Source organism: Chiloscyllium plagiosum, chromosome 13, assembly GCF_004010195.1.
Source record: "Chiloscyllium plagiosum isolate BGI_BamShark_2017 chromosome 13, ASM401019v2, whole genome shotgun sequence".
Lineage (NCBI taxonomy): Eukaryota > Metazoa > Chordata > Chondrichthyes > Orectolobiformes > Hemiscylliidae > Chiloscyllium > Chiloscyllium plagiosum.
In genome coordinates this window covers 80,829,581-80,850,189 of record NC_057722.1, presented here as the reverse complement: position 1 = coordinate 80,850,189, position 20,609 = coordinate 80,829,581, and the positions used below count along the sequence as shown (strand labels likewise).

Genomic DNA, 20,609 nt, shown 5'->3' with positions numbered 1-20,609 from the left:
ACCTGCAATGTGCCAGTTTCATATCTCCTTAGATCCATATGAAGCTATTACCAGGCTAGAGGCTGCAGTGAGCTAATATCACTCAGAGGCTCTTATAGCGAGAATTTCACTGGCTTTATGACTCTAAACCAAAGAGGATTGGTGCTGCATCCACTGTTTTTCAACATTTATTTAAATAAAGACTCAGTGTAAGATTGATATCTATCCTGAATGTGTAAACATCACTTAGAAATTTAGTATAACCTAGCAAGCAGCTTAATAAGTTGACTCAGCCTTTTAAAAAAAGCTGGCAACTCAAAAATAGCCCTGAATACATCTCACATGACCCATGTACTCATAAAGCTGGACTGAAAATACAGGGAGGCACAGAGGTATCATAATTTAAAGCAAAACTATACCCAGCGCTTGTTCATTTTTATTGGGGAGGGGGGAATGAGTGAAGCAAAGTAGACAAAATGATTATCTTTCAGTGGGAATCTAAATGCAAGCTAATGTCCTTTTGTTTGATGGAGACTCACTTACAATGGTAAGAATCATTGAAAGGAATGGTGAGTGCTCAAGGCATGAGATTTATTTTCAGTGGTCATATTCCTCCTCAAAGATTATGACTTTTGACAGTTTGACAGTTGCATTTTTTGATGTTTTGGAGTCTGGTCTCATTCTGCCTTACAAACTAAAAATAATACTTTATGCCTTTTTGTTTAAGAAATTCAAACCTAATCCTACTTTCATGCTCAATTTCTTTATAGTCGTGAATTTTTCTCTGCTTCAAATGTTTCTCAGCTCCTCCCTATTCAAAGATGGAATAGTCCCTTATTAAATATTTCCTGTGACAAAGCAATCCACATTGAAACAACTCTGCCGCAATGAATTACTGTGAACGTGCATTCAAACTGTTCTAGTACTAATTTTAAATTGTCACCCATCCCCAGCCCGGGCACTAACCTCTCAGAGGAAGTGTTGCTTCACTAATCACCTGTTCAAGAGCTATCTGCTTGCCTAAGATTCTGTTAAATCTCCTGTCGTTCTCTTTTGCAATGGAAACTACCTACTGTTAATAATAACAGCTATGAATAGCACTGCTAATATCATCCTGAAGACTTGACATTGGATGGGGAAGTGATGGCCTTGTGATATTGTCACTAGACTTTTAATTCAGAGAGGCGAAAGTGAGGACTGCAGATGCTGGAAATCAGAGTCTAGATTAGAGTGGTGCTGGAAAAGCACAGCAGGTCAGGCAGCATCCAAGGAGCAGGAAAATCGACATTTCGGGCAAAAGCCCTTCATCAGGAATTAATTCAGAGATCCAGGTGTAGGCCTGAGTTCAAAACTTGCCATTGCAGATGGTGGAACTTGAATTCATTAAAAATCTGGAATATAATAAAGCCATTGTCAATTGTCAGGAGAAACATTCAGTTCATTAATGCCCTTCAGCAAAGATCGATACGTGGCCTTTCATACATGTAACTGCAGTCCCACGGCAATGGCCTCTGGGTAATTAGGGACAAGCCATAAATGCTGGCCTAGCCAATGATGTCCACATCTCATGAATTAATTAAAAAAACTTCCATGAGTTGAATGTCCTTTCGAAAACTGCACACACTAGTTACAGCGGCTTTCCATTGCCATAAACATCAAGAGGAGGTCATTCAGCTCCTTCAGTCTGCTCTGCAATTTAATACAATCACGGTTAATCTACTTTCAGCGTCAATTCCATTTTCCTGCCCACACTCCATAATCCTTCAGCCCAATACTTATTAAACCTCTGTCTGTCTCCTCCTCAATGTCCCAACATCCACCGCAGTGTGGCTGAGTGAATTGCACAGATTTATGACCCTTTGAGAGAAGTCATTTCTACACAGCTCTGTTTAAAATTGTTACCCCTTACCCTAAAACCATGACCTTTCATTCTAGATTGTCCCACAAAGGGAAACATCCTCTCTATGTCTACTATGTCAGTCTCCATTACCATCTAATATACCTCAATTAAATTTTCTTTCATTCTTCTAAACTTCAGAGGGTTCTTAGCTCACTCCTTTTGTAATTTATGTCACTATTTATTAAGTTTTTAAAATCTACTTATAGATGGTGGGTCAGTGGTTAGCACTGCTGCCTCACAGCACCAGGGACCTGGGTTCAATTCACCCATGGGTGACTGTCTGTGTGGAGTTTGCACATTCTCCCCATGTCTGTGTGGGTTTCCGCCAGGTGCTCCAGTTTCCTCCCACAGTCTAAAGATGTGCAGGTTAGGGTGGATTGGCCATTCTAAATTGCCTATAGTGTCCAGGATGTGCAGGCTAGCACATGGTGGGTTAACCATGGGAAATGCAGGGTTACAGGGATAGGCTAGGGGGGTAAGTCTGGTTGGGATGCTCTTCAGAGGGTCAAGGTGGACACAATGGACCGAATGGTCTGCTTCTACAGTGTAGGGATTCTATGATATCTGATAATGACATTATGTTGCAAATGTGGAGTGGGAAAAATTGAGGACTGCAGATGCTGGAGCTCGGAGTCGAATCCTAATGAAGGACTTTGCATAAAACCTCGATTCTCCTGCTCCTTGGATGCTGCCTGACTGGTTGTGTATTTCCAACGCCACACTTTTCGACACTTATATTGCCAATGTGCCAAGTACCATAAGCTTGAAGGGAAAGGGTTTATCTAAATCCCTGGTTCCCATGCTTATCATCACGAGGGATTTTCTCATACTATTCCTTGGTGTAATGTTTCATGAAAGATGATTGTCTAACTAACAAATAACAGACAATTGGAATAAGGAGGGTGTTTTCAGGATGACAGCCTGTGTATACTGGAGTGTCACAGGGATTTGTGCTGGGCAAGGAATTATTTACAAAAAATGTTAATAAATTGGACGAGGTAAGTCAAAGTTCTATCGCCAAGTTTGTGGAAGATGCAAAAATGTGGAAAGTCTAGTGGTGACAATGGCACAGAATTTCTGCATAGGAACATAGACAGGTTAAGCGAATGATCAAAAGCATTGCTGATGGAATATAATGTGGGGAAATGTGAGGTTATATGCTGTGGCAGGAAGAATAGGGGAGCTGACTATTACTACTTAGAGAAAGATTGCAGAAAGCTATGGAACAGAGGAAAGACATTAATGTACTGGTATTATTGCAGGATTAGAAATTCAGAACCAGATAGGAAAACTTGGTGGGCCGAAGGGCCTATTCTATGCTGAATGTTGTATGAAAGTAGGCATCACAGCTGATAGTGCCGGTGGAGGTAGTCGAAAGACGATGAAGTGAGTGAGTGAAGAGGCAGCGCAAAGGCCATGCAGAGTTAGTGTTGTGGGATGTTAGGGTGAAATGATAGTGAGTGAGGGAGGAGTTTGCAGGCAATAGAGAGACTGGCAGAGTATGAGCATTGGTGGGAGGTGGATGCAGTGGTTCATAGAGGTTAAGTGTGAGGTTACAAAAAGATGAATTTGGCACTTACCTTGACACAGAGGAGAGTTGTTGATGCTTTTATGGCACTGCTGGCTGTTCCTTTGCACCGTAGAGACAGCAATGACCCAATGGGTGACCTCGGATCAGGCTGCCAAGGTCTGGTAGTACAGCTTCTTCTGGCAGCCCTATGGCAAGAGGGCACCTCTCCTTTGCATCACTCTCTCAACGTGGACCTCCAGGTCCCTGCCACAGAATCACAGTGACACCTTCCCCTTCTCCCACTCCTTCTGTAAATGTCCTAAAATGAGCAAGGCAGCTTTAGAATGCCAACGCTCGTCTGTGTGCACAACAGTCTTTTAAAGATACAGGTGCCAAAGATGCTGGTCAATGATGGATATCTGGTGAACGACATGTTGTTCCAGACACATGATAAGATGGGGCTAGAATCAGATGTGAGGGTTGGGATTGGTAGTTAAAGATTCCTGCTTGGCAAGATATAATGAGAAATACAGTGAGAAAGACCGCGAGGCCTCAGTCTAAGGATCAGTCCAAACATACTCACTTAACCAATAAGTCCTGAGATTCAGCTCATAGTTTAGATTTTTGTAGACTTGTGTAAGCACTAGCATTAAATGTTGAGAATTGTTTTAAACAAAATTGATCTTGAAACATTGCCTCTTGGTCTCAGTATCTTACTACTAAATGTTTAAAATTCAATATTCATAAAATTATTTAAACATTTAATTTATGAAAATTAACTAATTAATACTCTTGTAGAGAGCAGGAACTACAGAAAGTTACATGTAAATGCTTTTCAGGCGTTTAGTGATAAGCAGCTGATAACCATTTTCTGCTGAAGTCGCCTTCAATTCACTCCTTATCATGTCGGAACTAGTTCATGACCTAAAGGCTCCTGATGCTCTTGTTTTGTCCAACTTAAATGATTTTTTTTTTAACAAGGTCATTGCCAAGTTTTTTGTAGCCACAACTGCTTATTTCTCAATGCCAACACTCTTCCACATCACCAACATGACGCTAAAGAACATTAACACTGACAATATCTTATGAGGTGAGAGAGGAGAAGTACAAACATGTTAGAGACAGCAGTAAATCTGTTCCTTATAGGCAGCAAACACCAATGCAATCACATTTATTTTTCACAAGTGTACCTCACCGAACTTTTCACCATTTGGTTGCAAACAGATAACATTAACATCCTTTTGTTTAAGATCAATTAACTGTAGTATCAAATGCTCTGCAAGAGTCAAACTTTCAGACGTTTTTCCTCACATTTGAACAATTATAAATATAGGAGACAGCTGCAAAGTAATGTGTCATGCAGCTCTCAGAAGATGCATGCATCAACATCCTGTGTACCATGTAGGAAGTATGCATGAACTTCATACATGTCAGTTTGGCCTGCCAGTAGCAATCATACCTCTCAATCAGAAGGAGGGGATTGAACTACCGCTGCGATAATTGTGAGTCTAATGAAAGCCAGCCATTGTGAGATTGAAGGAATGCTGCATTGTTGGAGGTTTGATCTTAAAAAATCAGGTTATATTTCTGTGAAAAAGAGGAGTTTCTTCCTCAACTGAAATCAATAATGGCCGATTAAGTGAAAACTGATGTGCATGAGATCATCGAGGAGAAAGTGAGGTCTGCAGATGCTGGAGATCAGAGCTGAAAATGTGTTGCTGGTAAAGCACAGCAGGTCAGGCAGCATCCAAGGAACAGGAGAATCAACGTTTCGGGCATAAGCCCTTCATCAGGAATGAGGAAAGTGACTTTCCTCATTCCTGATGAAGGGCTTATGCCCGAAACGTCGATTCTCCTGTTCCTTGGATGCTGCCTGACCTGCTGTGCTTTGCCAGCAACACATTTTCAGCAGTGCATGAGATCATGCTAATCACAGTAACTCATTTCTCTGTATAACGAAAGTGATTACATTTCAATGCCTGTGAAGTGCTTTGAGACATCGAATGATATAATTTTGTTTCTTGCTTCCTTTTTTGGTTGAGTAGCATCTGTAACTTTGACTTGAGTTTCTCAAGGTACCTACATGGGCAAGCCAGTGTTTACCATGAACTGAAACAAGATCTTGTGTGGTTAATAATCTGTTATTGTATGCCTACGCAATCAATAGATCACAGAATTGTCACGGTGCAGAAGGAGGCTATCCGACTAGGCTGTCTATACTAGTTAAATAAGCACCATTACCAAGTGCCAATCTGCTTCTTTCTCCCCTTGCCCTTACACTTTATTTTTAACCAAATACTCATCCAATGCCCTCTTGAAACGTATGAAACCTGTGTTCGTAGTTTAAGTAGCTATGATGCTTGTCAATAATGCAACAAAGAAATCATCATTCAAGTCAGTACATTTAATGATGGCTTCATTGAGCCACACCACAGAGTCAGGCATCACAGTGACAGGGATCAGCAGCATTGTACTGTTCTGTTTGATGTTAAATTTTAATGTAAAATGGCAGAGAGGTGCACTGAATATCGATGACCTGTAGCAAGCTGGGACAGGAGATAAATACGCTCTCATAGCATTGAGTGAAACAGCCTACAGCATCATATTTGATTTGTCAGACAGGTCTCTCTTTTACAACCTGCAACTGGAGCATTATTGACTTGTTCCAATTTCTTAATGAAAAGATCACAAAGTAAAACCATTTTTGAGGCCTTATTGTATCATGAACACTGGTAGTGCACATTTTCCTCATGTGCTGCCTCCTATGTTGATATGCAATCAATCTATCAAGTGTGGAACACACATCAGGTATCCGTTCTTGATAACATATGGCCCTGGAATCTAAAATGTGCTCCAGGGATCTGAATGACTAGCCCCTCACAGTCACTTGAACCACCTGTGACCCATTAAGGTCATCGATGCAGGCAAATTGATTGGCCTTAACCTGCTGCATTGTTACAGAAAGCAAATGATCATGTTGCGAGGCCGTGAATATGTTAAGGGACACAGTTATTACAATGTCAATGCCTCATTACAGGTGCAGGTTCCTAAGTCAGCTTAAGATAACATTGACTGACCAATGAAGGGACTGTCAAGGTACTGCCGAGGATTGTCTTTACTTCCATCTGAATCAATCCTGGAACATCAGGGCATGGGGTTAGGAGGTGTTAAACTGTGACCGGGCCCCACTGTAACAACGAATTATGGTGTTGGGGTGCCTACTACTGAATGCTTGACGCTTTAGGGTTTTCTGCCAACAATTGAGCATAAGCAAGAAGTGGCTGTTGTCTTGAATAAGATACTGTTTATTACATGATAGCAATCATATACATGTTGCATTAGTTAGACAGACATTGAGTGGAAATTTCCCCTCCAATGTGCTGAATAAGCAAAAGTAAGATAGGTTGAAAAATAGAGACAGAATGAAAAAATCAGAATCATGATATCAAGAAATAGTTATGCAATTTTCTCCTCAAGCTTTAAATGCTGACTTCAGAACTTTGTTATTATAAGACGTAAGACATAGCAGCAGAAGTAGACTATTTGGTCCATTGTGAATGGTACACTGTTCAATGAGATCATGGCTCACCTCAATTACATCATCCTGTCTTTCCCCCATAATCATCTGTTCACTGTCTGTTTCAACATTGAATGTACTTAATGATCCAGCCTCAACAGCCCTTTACAATAAAGAATACCACAGTCTCCCTACCCACTGAATGAAAAAATCTTCCCTCATCTCTCTTTTAAATGTGTGCCCCTTTATTCAGAGATTATTTCCTCTCGTCCTTAACTCTCCCACAGGGGAACCTACATTTCCACATCTAACCTGCCAAGTGTGCAAAAAATCTTGTATGTTTCAATAAGGTCTCATAGTACTAAACTCCAATAAGGGCAAGTTCAATCTACTCAACCCCTCCTCATAAACGTCCCTCCATACCTGGTATCAACCAACTGAACCTTCTCTGGATTGCCTCCAATGCCAGTGTATTTTTCCTCTGATGAGGAACACAAACTGTTCACAATATTTCAGCTATAGTCTGATTAGTGTCTTTCATAATTTTTAGCAAAGCTACTTCTTTTATACTGCATTCCCATTGAAATAAAGGCTAACATTCCATTTGTCTTCCCAATTGCTTCAAGGCTATCCATTTGTGATTCATGGGCAAGGACATCCAAATTTTTCTGTTCTGTACTTTCTGCAGTCTTTCTCCATTTAAAAAAAATATTCAGTTACTCTTTTCTTCCTTCCAAAATGCATCATGTCACATTTTCCCACATTATGCAGACTCTCTGTGTCACCCCCACTTCCTGCCTTCCCAACTATTTTTGTGGCATCTGCCAAATGGCTAGAGAACATTCACTTCCCTCATTCAAGTTAATAATATGTATCATAAATAAATGTTGTCCCAGCACTGATCCTTGTGGCACTCCACTAGTTACAGATCGCCATTCTGAAAATGGTCCCATTATTCTAACTCACTGTCTTCTATTTTTGACCCAATTCACTATACATGCTATTGTACCACTTCCAATATCATGGGCTTTTATCTTATTAAGTTGTTGAATATATTACCTTTATCAACTTCTTCTGGAAATCTAAATATATTACATCCACTACTTACCCTTTATCTATCCTGCTTGATAACCACTCAAATTTATAAGGTATAATTTTCCATTCATGAAGCCATACTGCCTCTGCTTGATTATATTACGCATTTCTAAATGTTCTGCTATTACACCTTTTATGGTACATAGAAACTAACATTTTCCCAATAACAGACATTGAACTAATTGATCTATAGCTACCTGATTTTTGTCATTCTCTCTTTAAGTAAAGGTGTTACATTTACAGTTTTTCAATCCTCTGGCACTTTTATAGAATCTAAGCTTTCCTGGAAAATTACTCCCAGTGCATCCACTATATCTGTAGCTGTTTAATATCCTTGGATGCAGTCCATCAGTTCCAATTAGTGATGACTACCTTATTTCCATGAATTGGCATATTATTAAGATCCCATATCCAATTCTCCTCTCCTTCCTGGAAAAACTAGAGGACACAAATTCTCACTGTGTCAATCAGAGTGTGTACCTAGCAGCTACAGCTCGCTGAATTCTTGTCCAGTCCACCATCCAGCTGCTTTTCCAAACTAATGTCCCAGCCCGTTCCACCACCACCAGTCACCTTCACCAGTGCCCATCTAAATTGGCAGCAGCAAACCCCACCAGCCTCACCACATTATCCAGCCTCACCACATTATGCAGCCTCTCCACATTATCCAGGCTCACCACATTATCCAGCCTCACCACATTATCCAGCCTCACCACATTATCCAGCCTCTCCACATTATCCAGCCTCACCGCATTATCCAGTCTCACTGCATTATCCAGCCTCATCGCATTATCCAGCCTCCCTGCATTATTCAACTTCACCACATTATCCAGCCTCTCCACATTATCCAGCCTCACCACATTATCCAGCCTCACCACATTATCCAGTCTCACCACATTATCCAGCCTCACCACATTGTCCAACCTCACCACATTATCCAGCCTCACCGCATTATCCAGCCTCACCGCATTATCCAGCCTCACCGCATTATCCAACCTCACCGCATTATCCAACTTCACCGCATTATCCAGCCTCACCGCATTATCCAGCCTCACCGCATTATCCAGCCTCACCGCATTATCCAGCCTCACCGCATTATCCAGCCTCACCGCATTATCCAGCCTCACCGCATTATCCAGCCTCACCGCATTATCCAGCCTCACCGCATTATCCAGCCTCACCGCATTATCCAGCCTCACCGCATTATCCAGCCTCACCGCATTATCCAGCCTCACCGCATTATCCAGCCTCACCGCATTATCCAGCCTCACCGCATTATCCAGCCTCACCGCATTATCCAGCCTCACCGCATTATCCAGCCTCACCGCATTATCCAGCCTCACCGCATTATCCAGCCTCACCGCATTATCCAGCCTCACCGCATTATCCAGCCTCACCGCATTATCCAGCCTCACCGCATTATCCAGCCTCACCGCATTATCCAGCCTCACCGCATTATCCAGCCTCACCGCATTATCCAGCCTCACCGCATTATCCAGCCTCACCGCATTATCCAGCCTCACCGCATTATCCAGCCTCACCGCATTATCCAACCTCACCGCATTATCCAGCCTCACCGCATTATCCAGCCTCACCGCATTATCCAGCCTCACCGCATTATCCAACCTCACCACATTATCCAGCCCCACCTCGTTATCCAGCTTTCAACTTTTGCTTGAAACTTAGAGGTATCTATAATTTTCAAGCTTCCTCCAGTTGCACAGACACACACACAGCCACACACAAACAGATAGACATACACACATGCATGTGTACACACACACAGACCCACACACGCATGCAGACAACATACATACAGACATGCACTCACACAGGTACACACACACAGACATGCATATACAATACATCATTGACACCAAAAGCATCTATGCTTTTTTAGCATTCACCTACTTCACACTCCACATACTTTACATTGTTTCTGTATATTTTACTTTGCTTTTTAGTATACATGAAGTTTAGTGCTCAGTTACAGGATACCAGTCTCTGCCTTGCATTGCCTTTTAGCAGAGAGAGACAGAGAGAGGCATGCAGCTTGTGATGGTGGGGTGAACAAGAAAGGGTATGGACATGATGGATAGTTATGATGACAAAACTGTCAACAGTCATCACTTCACTGAAATAGAGATCAACTTCAGGAGTCAACACATGCACAGATTAACATAGTGTTAGTGAGTCTGTACAGGTTGTGCTGTTGAAGTCCTTCCCAGAGTCTGATTAGTAGAGAATCTATTGAACAAAATAAAACTTGCACACTTATGCTGCTAGTCTCACTATAAACACCTGGCAAAAAATAATTAAACACTATTGAATGAATTACTGCTGGTTTTTTAGATTAGATTCCCTACAGTATGGAAACAGGCCCTTCGGCCCAACAAATCCACACTGACCCTCCGAAGAGTAACCCATCCACACCTATTCCCCTACCCTATATTTACCCCTGACTAATTTACCTAACAATATGGGCAATTTAGCATGGCCAATTCACCCAACCTGCACATCTTTGGACTGTGGGAGGAAACTGGAGCACCTGGAGGAAACCCACACAGACAAGGGGAGAATGTGCAAACTCCACAGAGACAGTTACCCGAGGCAGGAATTAAACCTGGGTCCCTGGCGCTGTAAGACAGCAGTGCTAACCACTGAGCCACAGTGCCACCCCAAGGTGCACAATGGCAAATATCAGAGAATCAAAAGTGGTAATTCATGATGACCACGGTGGCCTGGATATTACATTTAGTAAGAGGGATAGCAGGGCATGGCTAACTATGAAGAAAGCTACCTGTTTGCCAACAGAATGCTAATTTCACAATTATTATTAAACATAAGCTCTGAAAATGTATTTTATATTTGTGAAAGATCAAATTTCTCCACCATAATCAAAAAAGCTTGCATTGTTTAACAAATATATTTTTCAGATCTATTTCACTTTAATTTAACTTATTTCTTAATCAAAAACAACCATGTATTTCAACATCTGAAAACATAAATTAAAAGTGAAGGATAGTATCTGTTCTTAACTTCCTGATGAGCTGTATAATTGGCTACACATCTGCTTACTGGGATTACTGGTGCTGCACACTAAGACACCCTGTTACCCTCACTGCTGATTCAAACTGCAGTCAGAAAGGAGGGGAGAAACCATGTCTCAGACATCACTGAACCTTCGTAGGTAGCTTTCTTCATAGTTACCCATGCCCTGATGGCCCTCTTACTAAACATAATACCTAGGCCACCGTGGTCATCATGAATTACCGCTTTTGATTCTCTGATATTTGCCGCTGTGTACTTACAGGCAGATTTATACAGAAACAACAGGGAAACAGGCAGCAAGTTACTGGGCAGTATATGAGAAGACTGATTAATGATGCCATTCCTTATTACTGAACAGTTACATGGCAACCTGAGGCAAAAGGCAAATGATTTCATGAATTCACGTAATTTTATACAGAACCAATGTGAATGCTGGGCCAGGGGATCAAGAGTGGCTCATAACCGTTCAGCAAACTGTCAATGAAATCCAAACACTCCTAACCATGACGTTACATGGCCACAAGGACCTGACTTCAATCATGACGTCCTCCCTTTGTGCGGCATACTTGCCAAATAGAATTATTTTACAGCTACCATAAGGAACTCTTGTGGGTGGAAGTTAATGGAACCCAGTGGAAAAGAGGGGCCATGTACCTGGCTACCCGGGGGAGGGATGAGAAAGCTGTCCTACATTTAGTGAGTGACAGAAAGAGCTTGATATGGGAAATCTGCCCACTAGCAGCAGGATTAAAGTAATCAAGTTTGTTAATGTGCTACTTAAAACCAATTGGATCTACTGAGCTTTAATGTTGGCTTGGGGATTACAACACGTTTGTATGGGTCTCCTGGCTCTCCAGAAAGCTGCCCAATTGATCTTGCTGGGGGTTTAGAAGGTTGAGGTATGGAAGCTGAGGGTAATGGGTATTTGGAAGTTGGGTGGGTAGCTGGGTTTCTTGTACACAGGCATCGCTGCTTGACTGAGGGATTATCCAGGAGGGTTCCTCACTGAGGGCCTCTTGCTGCTCTTGTATCTGGTAACTGGCCCTATTGGTCAGTCATGACCTCCTCATGAATTGAACCCACTCCTGTTTCCAGTAATTCAACTACAGTTGTTCCTAGTGACAATGATGATCAAGATCTGCCCAGACTCTGTGTGGCAGCTAAAGGGGGATTGATGTCCTCCCTCCTGGTGCCTTAATTAGACAGGAGGTCTGACACTGTCCAGGTAAATTGCTGCTACTTCCGTCAGACCTCCTGAAGAAAAATAACATGATGTTTCCCTCAGGCCTTCAATAGGTGTGATCCTCATCACCAGCAATAAATTTTCACTCACTTTCTAAATAAAGCTTGTGGGCAGGCAGGTGAGATGACATGGCAGCCAAGGATAATTTGCCTGCCTCTCTGATGACTAACGTTTGCACAATTTACAGTAATAATGATACTCCTAAGCCTGCTGCCCAGAATTGGCTCAGCTAAAGATATTTCTGTTCACCTGGAGCATTTAAAGGGGAAATCTGTTGACGTTTGTTTTTTTTTTAATTTCTGCCTCAGGCGACTGTCTGTGTGGAGTTTGCACATTCTCCCCGTGTCTGCGTGGGTTTCCTCTCATAGTCCAAAGATATGCAGGCCAGGTGAACTGACCATGCAAAATTGCCCATAGTGTTAGGTGCATTAGTCAGGGGTAAATATGGGGAATGGGTCTGGGTGGGTTAGTCTTCGGAGTGTGGACTTGTTGTGCCTAAGGGCCTGTTTCCACACTGTAGGGAATCTAATCTAATCTAAAGTGTCACAGAACCAAACCATTTATGACAATAGACAATAGGTGCAGGAGTAGGCCATTCTGCCCTTCGAGCCAGCACCACCAATTATTGTGACTGTTAAAGAAAGAAAGCTCAAAACATGCCCTCTGATGATTTTTTTACAAATGGGAAGTAGGATATAAAAGGTAACAATAGTCAAAAGTGCAGTGATGGACAAGGTTGGGCAGAATTAGTAACATCTCAATTGCATTTACATTGCATTTTCAAGTTGGCTTGTGGTAATATTGCTAGACCATTAATCCAGAGGCCCAGATAATGTTCTGGGGATCCAGATTTGAATCTTGTTGTAATAGATAGTGACTTTTGAATTCACAACCCATATGGTTCACTCATGTTGGTTAGGGAAGGAAATTGGCTGTCCTCATCTGCCACATGTGACTCCAAACACACAGTTTGACTCCTAAATGCTTTCTAGACAATGTGGGATGGGCAATTAATGCTGACCTGGCCAGTGATGCCCACATCCTATGAATGTATAAAAACAATAAGGAAAAAATGATGAGTGAAGGAAAAGTTCACACCACCTGTGGGCATATTACAGTTTCCTTTGCAATAATTTTTCATCAAAACTAAATTTGTTTTTAAATAGTGTTTCAAGCGTATAACCCAGCAGTATGTTGTTTAACATGAGGATTTTATGGAAGTGAAGCTTTCAATATCTCCATACGAGATGTTTGCCTCATGGTAGTTGTCACATGATTGTGGCAAACTAAGTCAGAGACTTGTGCATAACTGCATTTCAATCCAATCAAATACCCTAGTGAAGATCAGTGACACTATACAGAGGAAAGGGAATTAACGAATAATTGAATGCGTGCAAATGATGCCTGAGTGAAGAAACTGAGAATCTTTGACTTCCACCGAAACCAGGTGTGAATTTGGCAAAATGACCTGCCACCTTCCCAAGGCCACCCTGGGGAGAATATGACCATTTCCAGGCTTGGGCTTCATTGAAATGACATGAACAGCCAGCTCCCATAATAAGTTTTTCGCGTTACTTCATATGTCAAAGACCTTTTTTTAGTCACTCATGGACCAGGGGCATCTTTGGTTGTGCTTTCATTTATTACCCGTCCCTAGTTGCCCCTTGAGAAGGTGGGGGTGAGCTGCCTTCTTGAACTGCTCCAGTCCACTTGCTATAGGTTGTCCACAATGCCCTTAGGGAAGGAATTCCAGGAGTTTGACCCAGTGACAGTGAAGGAATGGTGATATTTTCCAAGTCAGGATGGTGAGTGGCTTGGAGGGGAACTTGAAGGTAGCAGTGTTCCCATGTATCTGCTACCCTTGTCCTTCTAGATGGAAGTGTTCATGGGTTTATAAAATGCTGTCTGAGGATCTTTGGTGAATTTCTGCAGTGCATCTTGTAGATGGTACGCACTGCTGCTACTGAGCATCAGTGAAGGAGGGAACAGATATTTGTGGACTGATGTTCACCTAACACTGAGAGCTAGGACTTTACTGCAATGTCTCTTAGCACACTATGGTTGGAGAGTACTGCTGGTATTTATATGCAATTTTTTGCAATGACAGATCCAGTCACATATCAAACTTATCTCAGAGGCCACAAAGAAGCAGTTAAGATTATTTAAACAAGTAGATGTGCAATACTGATGTTCTGCCACTAGATGCTGTTTACATATTTAACAAGTGCTGCATCATCACAGAAAAATATGCTCATTTTCCTCTTTAACAGTCAAGTTGACATTGGATTCCCAAAAACTGCGCAATAGCATCAGAAAGCACTTCATTATGTTAAATCTAATAATTGTTTGACCTTCATACTTCGTTCCAAATGACTTGTTTCCAGTGATCCTCATGCTTAATTCCACTTGACTAGGTTACAGAGTTCTGTAAAGTTTAATATTTATGAACTATGTGCTTTTCTTATGTTTTTTCCTGTCTCTTCCTTCTAGGCCTGTACATGCAGTGGTAAATCAAAATGTCACTGTGATGGAGTAAAAGGCACTAAGGTAAGATATTCAATGTTCATTGTTAACCAATAGACAGTTCATAACTTAAGAACTGCCAATTGCAATCTAAGTTAACTAAATTAAATACGTGAATTCAGTAACATTTCAAATTATTGCACCTTTTACATTGACTGTCTACGAGGTAAAGATTGCTACTGTATGATTCTGCTATGGCTCAGAGCCAGATCCTGTAAAGTCTTAGCATGAGCTGATTACATTTCATACCTAATGCTACAAAGGAAATTATGTTTGAAAACAGACAATGATGACAATTTATTTTAATATTCTTCTTTCTCTATCTGTCTTGGAGGCAGTGTGTTGGTACTTAGTCCAAATTGTTACTTGTTGCTGTGATTTGTTAGATGGGGGACAAAGTTTCTGCAGTGTCCCTAACTTTGCCCCATAGCTTTACTGTAAACCTCAGAGAAGCAGTATTGTAAATGATACCATCTCTCGGTAGAACAGAATGGAATGCTGGAGAAAAGAGACATCCCAAAGAAGATTTTCACCTTGCACTCATTGAGAGAGAATCACAGGAATACCAATGTACTGATACTGATCCTCTGGATTGTGTGCCCAGAGACAGGAGAATTGCTGGCTAAAACCCATCCTTTAAAAATGGCTATACAAACTTCCTAACATTGGTGTGAAAAGGAGGGTGGAAGACTTGATTTGGAAGTCAAGGGAAATGCAGCCGAGGAGAATGCCCAGTGTGCAGGTGGGATGGGTGACAATGGAGCCCCAGCATTTTGCCCAAAGTTTTAAAATAAAGATTAACATCCCTTCTGTCCTCACCACCATCACCCCCCTCCCTCCCCCACCTGAGTCTCCATGTCTCATCCATAAAAAGCCATGATGCCTAAGTTCAGGTGCCTATCTCCATGGGCCCCCAAACCACAACTGAAGGCAACCTGAAATGGAAGGAACTCCACTGGGATAATGGATCCCTGTCAAATCAGTCATGCATCATGAATCCAGCAATTGAAATCTTCAAGCTGATGTCTACAGATAGTGTGAAATAGAAAACAAGTTTCCTTTTTTATTTTTTCCAAAGGTCAATTGGCCTGTAGTTTTAAATGCCTCAACAGTTTTGTCAGATCACTATCAAACATGTTTTGACAGATTTGACAACTCTTTGACTATTCTTTAAGGTCTTGTCAGTTTTTTTGATAACTTGACAAGTCACAATGAGATCATACTCTCTTTACACACAGTCATGTTCTCATTATAAGAATGCCAAAGGGTAACTGACTTCTCTCAAAGAGTACCTTACTTCCACCAAAAGACACCTTACCACCCCAAAAGATGTCCTGGGATCAACTCCAGAGCAATACCTTAATACTCTAAAAGCTTACCTCTGCTATTCAAATGAATTCACAAAGTTCAGAACTGTTCTTACCTGGTCTAAGCTGCAGACACCCACCTCACTAAAATCATTGCAGCCTGGGGAGGATTGGTCATCTCCAGATCCAGATACACAATGGACACTGGTAATGACTCGCTGCCTGGATGATTATAAGTTTGAGTTCAATCATAAAGTTAATTGTTCTGTCTGTAATGTACATTTAGGTCTGGTAATTCCAGTGTCTAGGAATCACTGTAAGGAGGAAGGGAATGGGATCATTTACGACAGACAGGCACAGTAATGTACTAATGTACTCTTATTTGTTCAAATCAGTGTGATCTATTACAGACATTCCAAAACCAAATCAATCAATAAAGTGGAGATCTCACTATGAGCAAGAGGATCAGTTCAATAAGAAGATAAAAATATACAGGCAGGGATTATATCACTTTATAATTAAATGGGAAATTGTCCAGGGAGAAATATCAGGAGCAGAGATATTGGAAGAATTAGAAAGGTATCATTAGGGAACAATCTCTCAGAGAAATCTCAGGGAAAGATTACAAGTGCATTCACTGCAGAGAACATTAATGTATCAGAAATCAGGGAAAAGAACTTTCAGGAGAAAGTGAGGACTGCAGATGCTGGAGATCAGAGCTGAAAATATGTTGCTGGAAAAGCGCAGCAGGTCAGGCAGCATCCAAGGAACAGGAGAATCGACGTTTCGGGCATAAGCCCTACTTCAGAAAAAGGACTTTCATATGCTTTAACAAATTACAAATGAGAAGCAGGGGTATTAGCAGTTTCGAGGACTTCAGAACATAAGATCTAGGAGCAGGAGCAGGCCATCTGGCCCATCGAACCTGTTCCACCATTCAGTGAGATTGTGGTTGATCTTTTCATGGCCTCAGCTCCACCTACCCGCCCTCTCACCGTATTCATATAAACTCTCTTCGCTTTAACAACATTCAATGAGGAAGCCTCAACTACTTCACTGGGCAGGGAATTCCACAGATTCACAACCTCTGGGTGAAGAAGTTCCTTCTCAATTCAGTCCCAAATCTGCTCCTCCTAATCTTGAGGCTATGCCCTCAAGTACTAGTTTCACCCACCAGTGGAAACATCGCCTCTACTTCTATCTTATCAATTCCCTTCATAATTTTATATGTTTCTATAGGATCCTCCCTCATTCTTCTGAATTCCAATGAATATAATCCCAGTCTAATCAGTCTCTCCTCATAAACCAACCCTCTCAACTCTGGAACCAACGTAGTGAACCTCTTCTGGATCCCCTCTCGTGCTCGTGCATCCTGTCTTAAGTAAGGGGACCAAAACTGTACACAGTACTCCAGGTGTGGCCTCACCAGCACCTTATACAGCTGCAACATAACCTCCCTGCTTTTAAACTTAATTCCTTTCGCAATGAAGGACAAAATTCCATTTGCCTTACATGTTGTACCTGCAGAACAACCTTCTCTGATTCATGCACAAGGACACCCAGGACCCTCTGCAGAACAGCATTTTTACCATCCAAGCAATAGTCCTTTTTACTGTTACTCCTACCAAAATGGATGACTTCACAAACTCTATGAATAAGTTTGTGAGACATGGTTTCCCAAGCACAAAGCCATGTTGACTATCCCTAATCAGTCCTTGCCTTTTCAAATACATGTAAATCCTGTCCCTCAGAATTCCCTCTAATAACTTGGAGTCATAGAGATGTACCACATGGAAACAGACCCTTCAGTCCAACCCATCCATGCTGACCAGATATCCCAACCCAATCTAGCCCCACCTGCCAGCACCCGGCCCATATCTCTCCAAACCCTTCCTATTCATATACTCATCCAGATGCCTCTTAAATGTTGCAATTGTACCAGCCTCCACCACTTCCTCTGGCAGCTCATTCCATACCCGTACCACCCTTGTGTGAAAAAGTTGCCCCGTAGGTCTCTTTTATATCTTTCCCCTCTCACCCTAAACTTATGCCCTCTAGTTCTGAACTCCCCCTCCCCAGGGAAAAGACTTTGCCTATTTACCTTATCCATGCCCCTCATGATTTTGTAAACCTCTGTAAGGTTACCCCTCAGCCTCCGATGCTCCAGGGAAAACAGCCCCAGCTTGTTTCAGCCTCTCCCTATAGCTCAAATCCTCCAACCCTGGCAACATCCTTGTAAATCTATTCTGAACCCTTTCAAGTTTCACAACATCTTTCCGATAGGAAGGAGACCAGAATTGCTCACAATATTCCAACCGTGGCCTAACCAATGTCCTGTACAGCCGCAACATGACCTCCCAACTCCGGTAGTCAATACTCTGACCAATAAACGTGATTGAGTTTTTTGATGAAGTAACAAAGGGGATTGATGAGGCCAGAGCGGTGGACGTAATCTGTATGGACTTCAGTAAGACTTCAACAAGGTTCCTCATGGTAGACTGGTTAGCAAGGTTAGATCACATGGAATATAGGGAGAATGAGCCAGTTAGATTCAGAACTGGCTTGAAGGTAGAAGACAGAAAGTAGTGATGCAGGGTTGCTTTCCAGACTGGACGTCTGTAACCAGTGGTGTGCCACAAGGATCGGCGCTGGTTCCTCTGTTTTTCATCATTTATAAAAATGGTTTAGATGTGAACATAAAAGGAATGGTTAGTAAGTTTGCAGATGACACTAAAATTGGAGATGGAGCTGAGAAGGTTACCTCAGTACAATGGGATCTTGATCAGATGGGTCAAGGGGCCAAGGAATGGCAGATGGGATTTAGTTTAGATAAATGTGAGGTGCTGTATTTTGGAAAGGCAATTCAGGGCAGCACTTATACACTTAATGGTAAGCTCTTCGGGAGTGTTGCTGAACAAACATACTTTGGAGTGCAGGTTCATAGCTCCTTGAAATTGGAGCCGCAGGTAGATAGGATAGTGAAGAAGGCATTTGGTATGCTTTCCTTTATTGGTCAGAGTATTGAGTACAGGAGTTGGGAGGTCATGTTGCAGGTGTACAGGACATTGGTTAGGCCACTTTTGGAATAATGCGTGCAATTTTGGTCTTCCTGCTATAGGAAGGATATTGTGAAACTTGAAAGGGTTCAGAAAAGATCTACAAGGATGTTGCCAGGGTTGGAGGGTTTGAGATATAGGGAGAGGCTGAACAGGCTGGGACTGTTTTCCCTACAGTATCAGAGGCTGAGGGGTGACCTTACAGAGGTTTATAAAATTATGAGGGGCATGGATAGGGTAAATAGACAAAGTCTTTTCCCTGGGGTGGGGGAGTCCAAAACTAGAGGCCATAGGTTTATGGTGAGCGGAGAAAGATTTAAAAGGGAACTAAGGGGCAACTTTTTCACACAGAGGGTGGCGCGTGTATGGAATGAGCTGCCAGAGGAAGTGGTGGAGGCTGGTACAATTGCAGGAGGCCAAAACTAGAGGGCATAGGTTTAGGGTGAGCGGAGAAAGATTTAAAAGGGAACTAAGGGGCAACTTTTTCACACAGCGGGTGGCGCATGTATGGAATGAGCTGCCAGAGGAAGTGGTGGAGGCTGGTACAATTGCAACATTTAAAAGGCATCTGGATGGGCATATGAATAGGAAGGTTAGGAGGGATATGGGCCAAATGCTAGCAAATGAGACAAGCTTGATTTAGGATGTCTGGTCAGCATGGACGAGTTGGACCAAAGGGTCTGTTTCCATGTTGTACAACTCTATGCCTGTTTCAATTTAACAAAATAAGCAACAACCATTCTCTGGTTCATTCCTTGGAGCAATGCCTTGACCAAAGAGAATCAACTTGTCCACTTTAAACTTGACAGCTTAAGCTTGATAGTAAACTGACCGTGATCCTTTAACTGGGTATTTTCTATCACAATGCTGCTACCAATCTGAGTCAATTTGCCACCATTCTCTTATCATACAGTATAAAACGCTGTTTGCCTTACAATTCTATTGAATGTCTTGATGAGTGCAAAACAAGAAATTTCAACAAGATGTCTCTATTTTCTCAATACTCAAGTTCTGAACAACCCAGTGACTATAAATTGCTTAAAATTAATTGACAGGTATTTTTTTTAAAAATTGAGTTGCAACTTGGGTTTTATTTTTGAAAATGTCATCAACGTTTGGTTGTTATTACAGAACTTGATTACTGACGAAAAGAAAAGCATAGCTGAAGCTTTTGTCTTGCACCGATCAAGACAAATGCAAGAAGGCAAGTGAGCTCTGCTTGGCCAGTACATTACCATGGGGAAACTAATGGAGAAGGGGCAGACTATACATGACTTCTGGGTAATTTTTAAAAAGTCACAAGACTTGAACAATTTCCCTTCGTTTGCAGAGAATGGGTTCCTGCGAATGAATGTATGCAGTTTCTAACAAGCAAAGAGAGTCACATTATATATTTAAATGATTATCTTAAATTGATTATTAGTGTAA

At 41.8% G+C, this 20,609-nt stretch overlaps 1 protein-coding gene across 1 annotated transcript in view; it reads left to right on the top strand.

The window, feature by feature from the left end:
• LOC122556243 (collagen alpha-5(IV) chain-like) overlaps positions 1-20,609 on the top strand; it is a 277,942-nt gene that overhangs the window by 53,738 nt on the left and 203,595 nt on the right. The window contains exon 2 of the mRNA XM_043702860.1: positions 14,786-14,842. Within this exon, the coding sequence (XP_043558795.1) occupies positions 14,786-14,842 (57 nt within the window). The remainder of the gene's footprint in view (positions 1-14,785; positions 14,843-20,609) is intronic.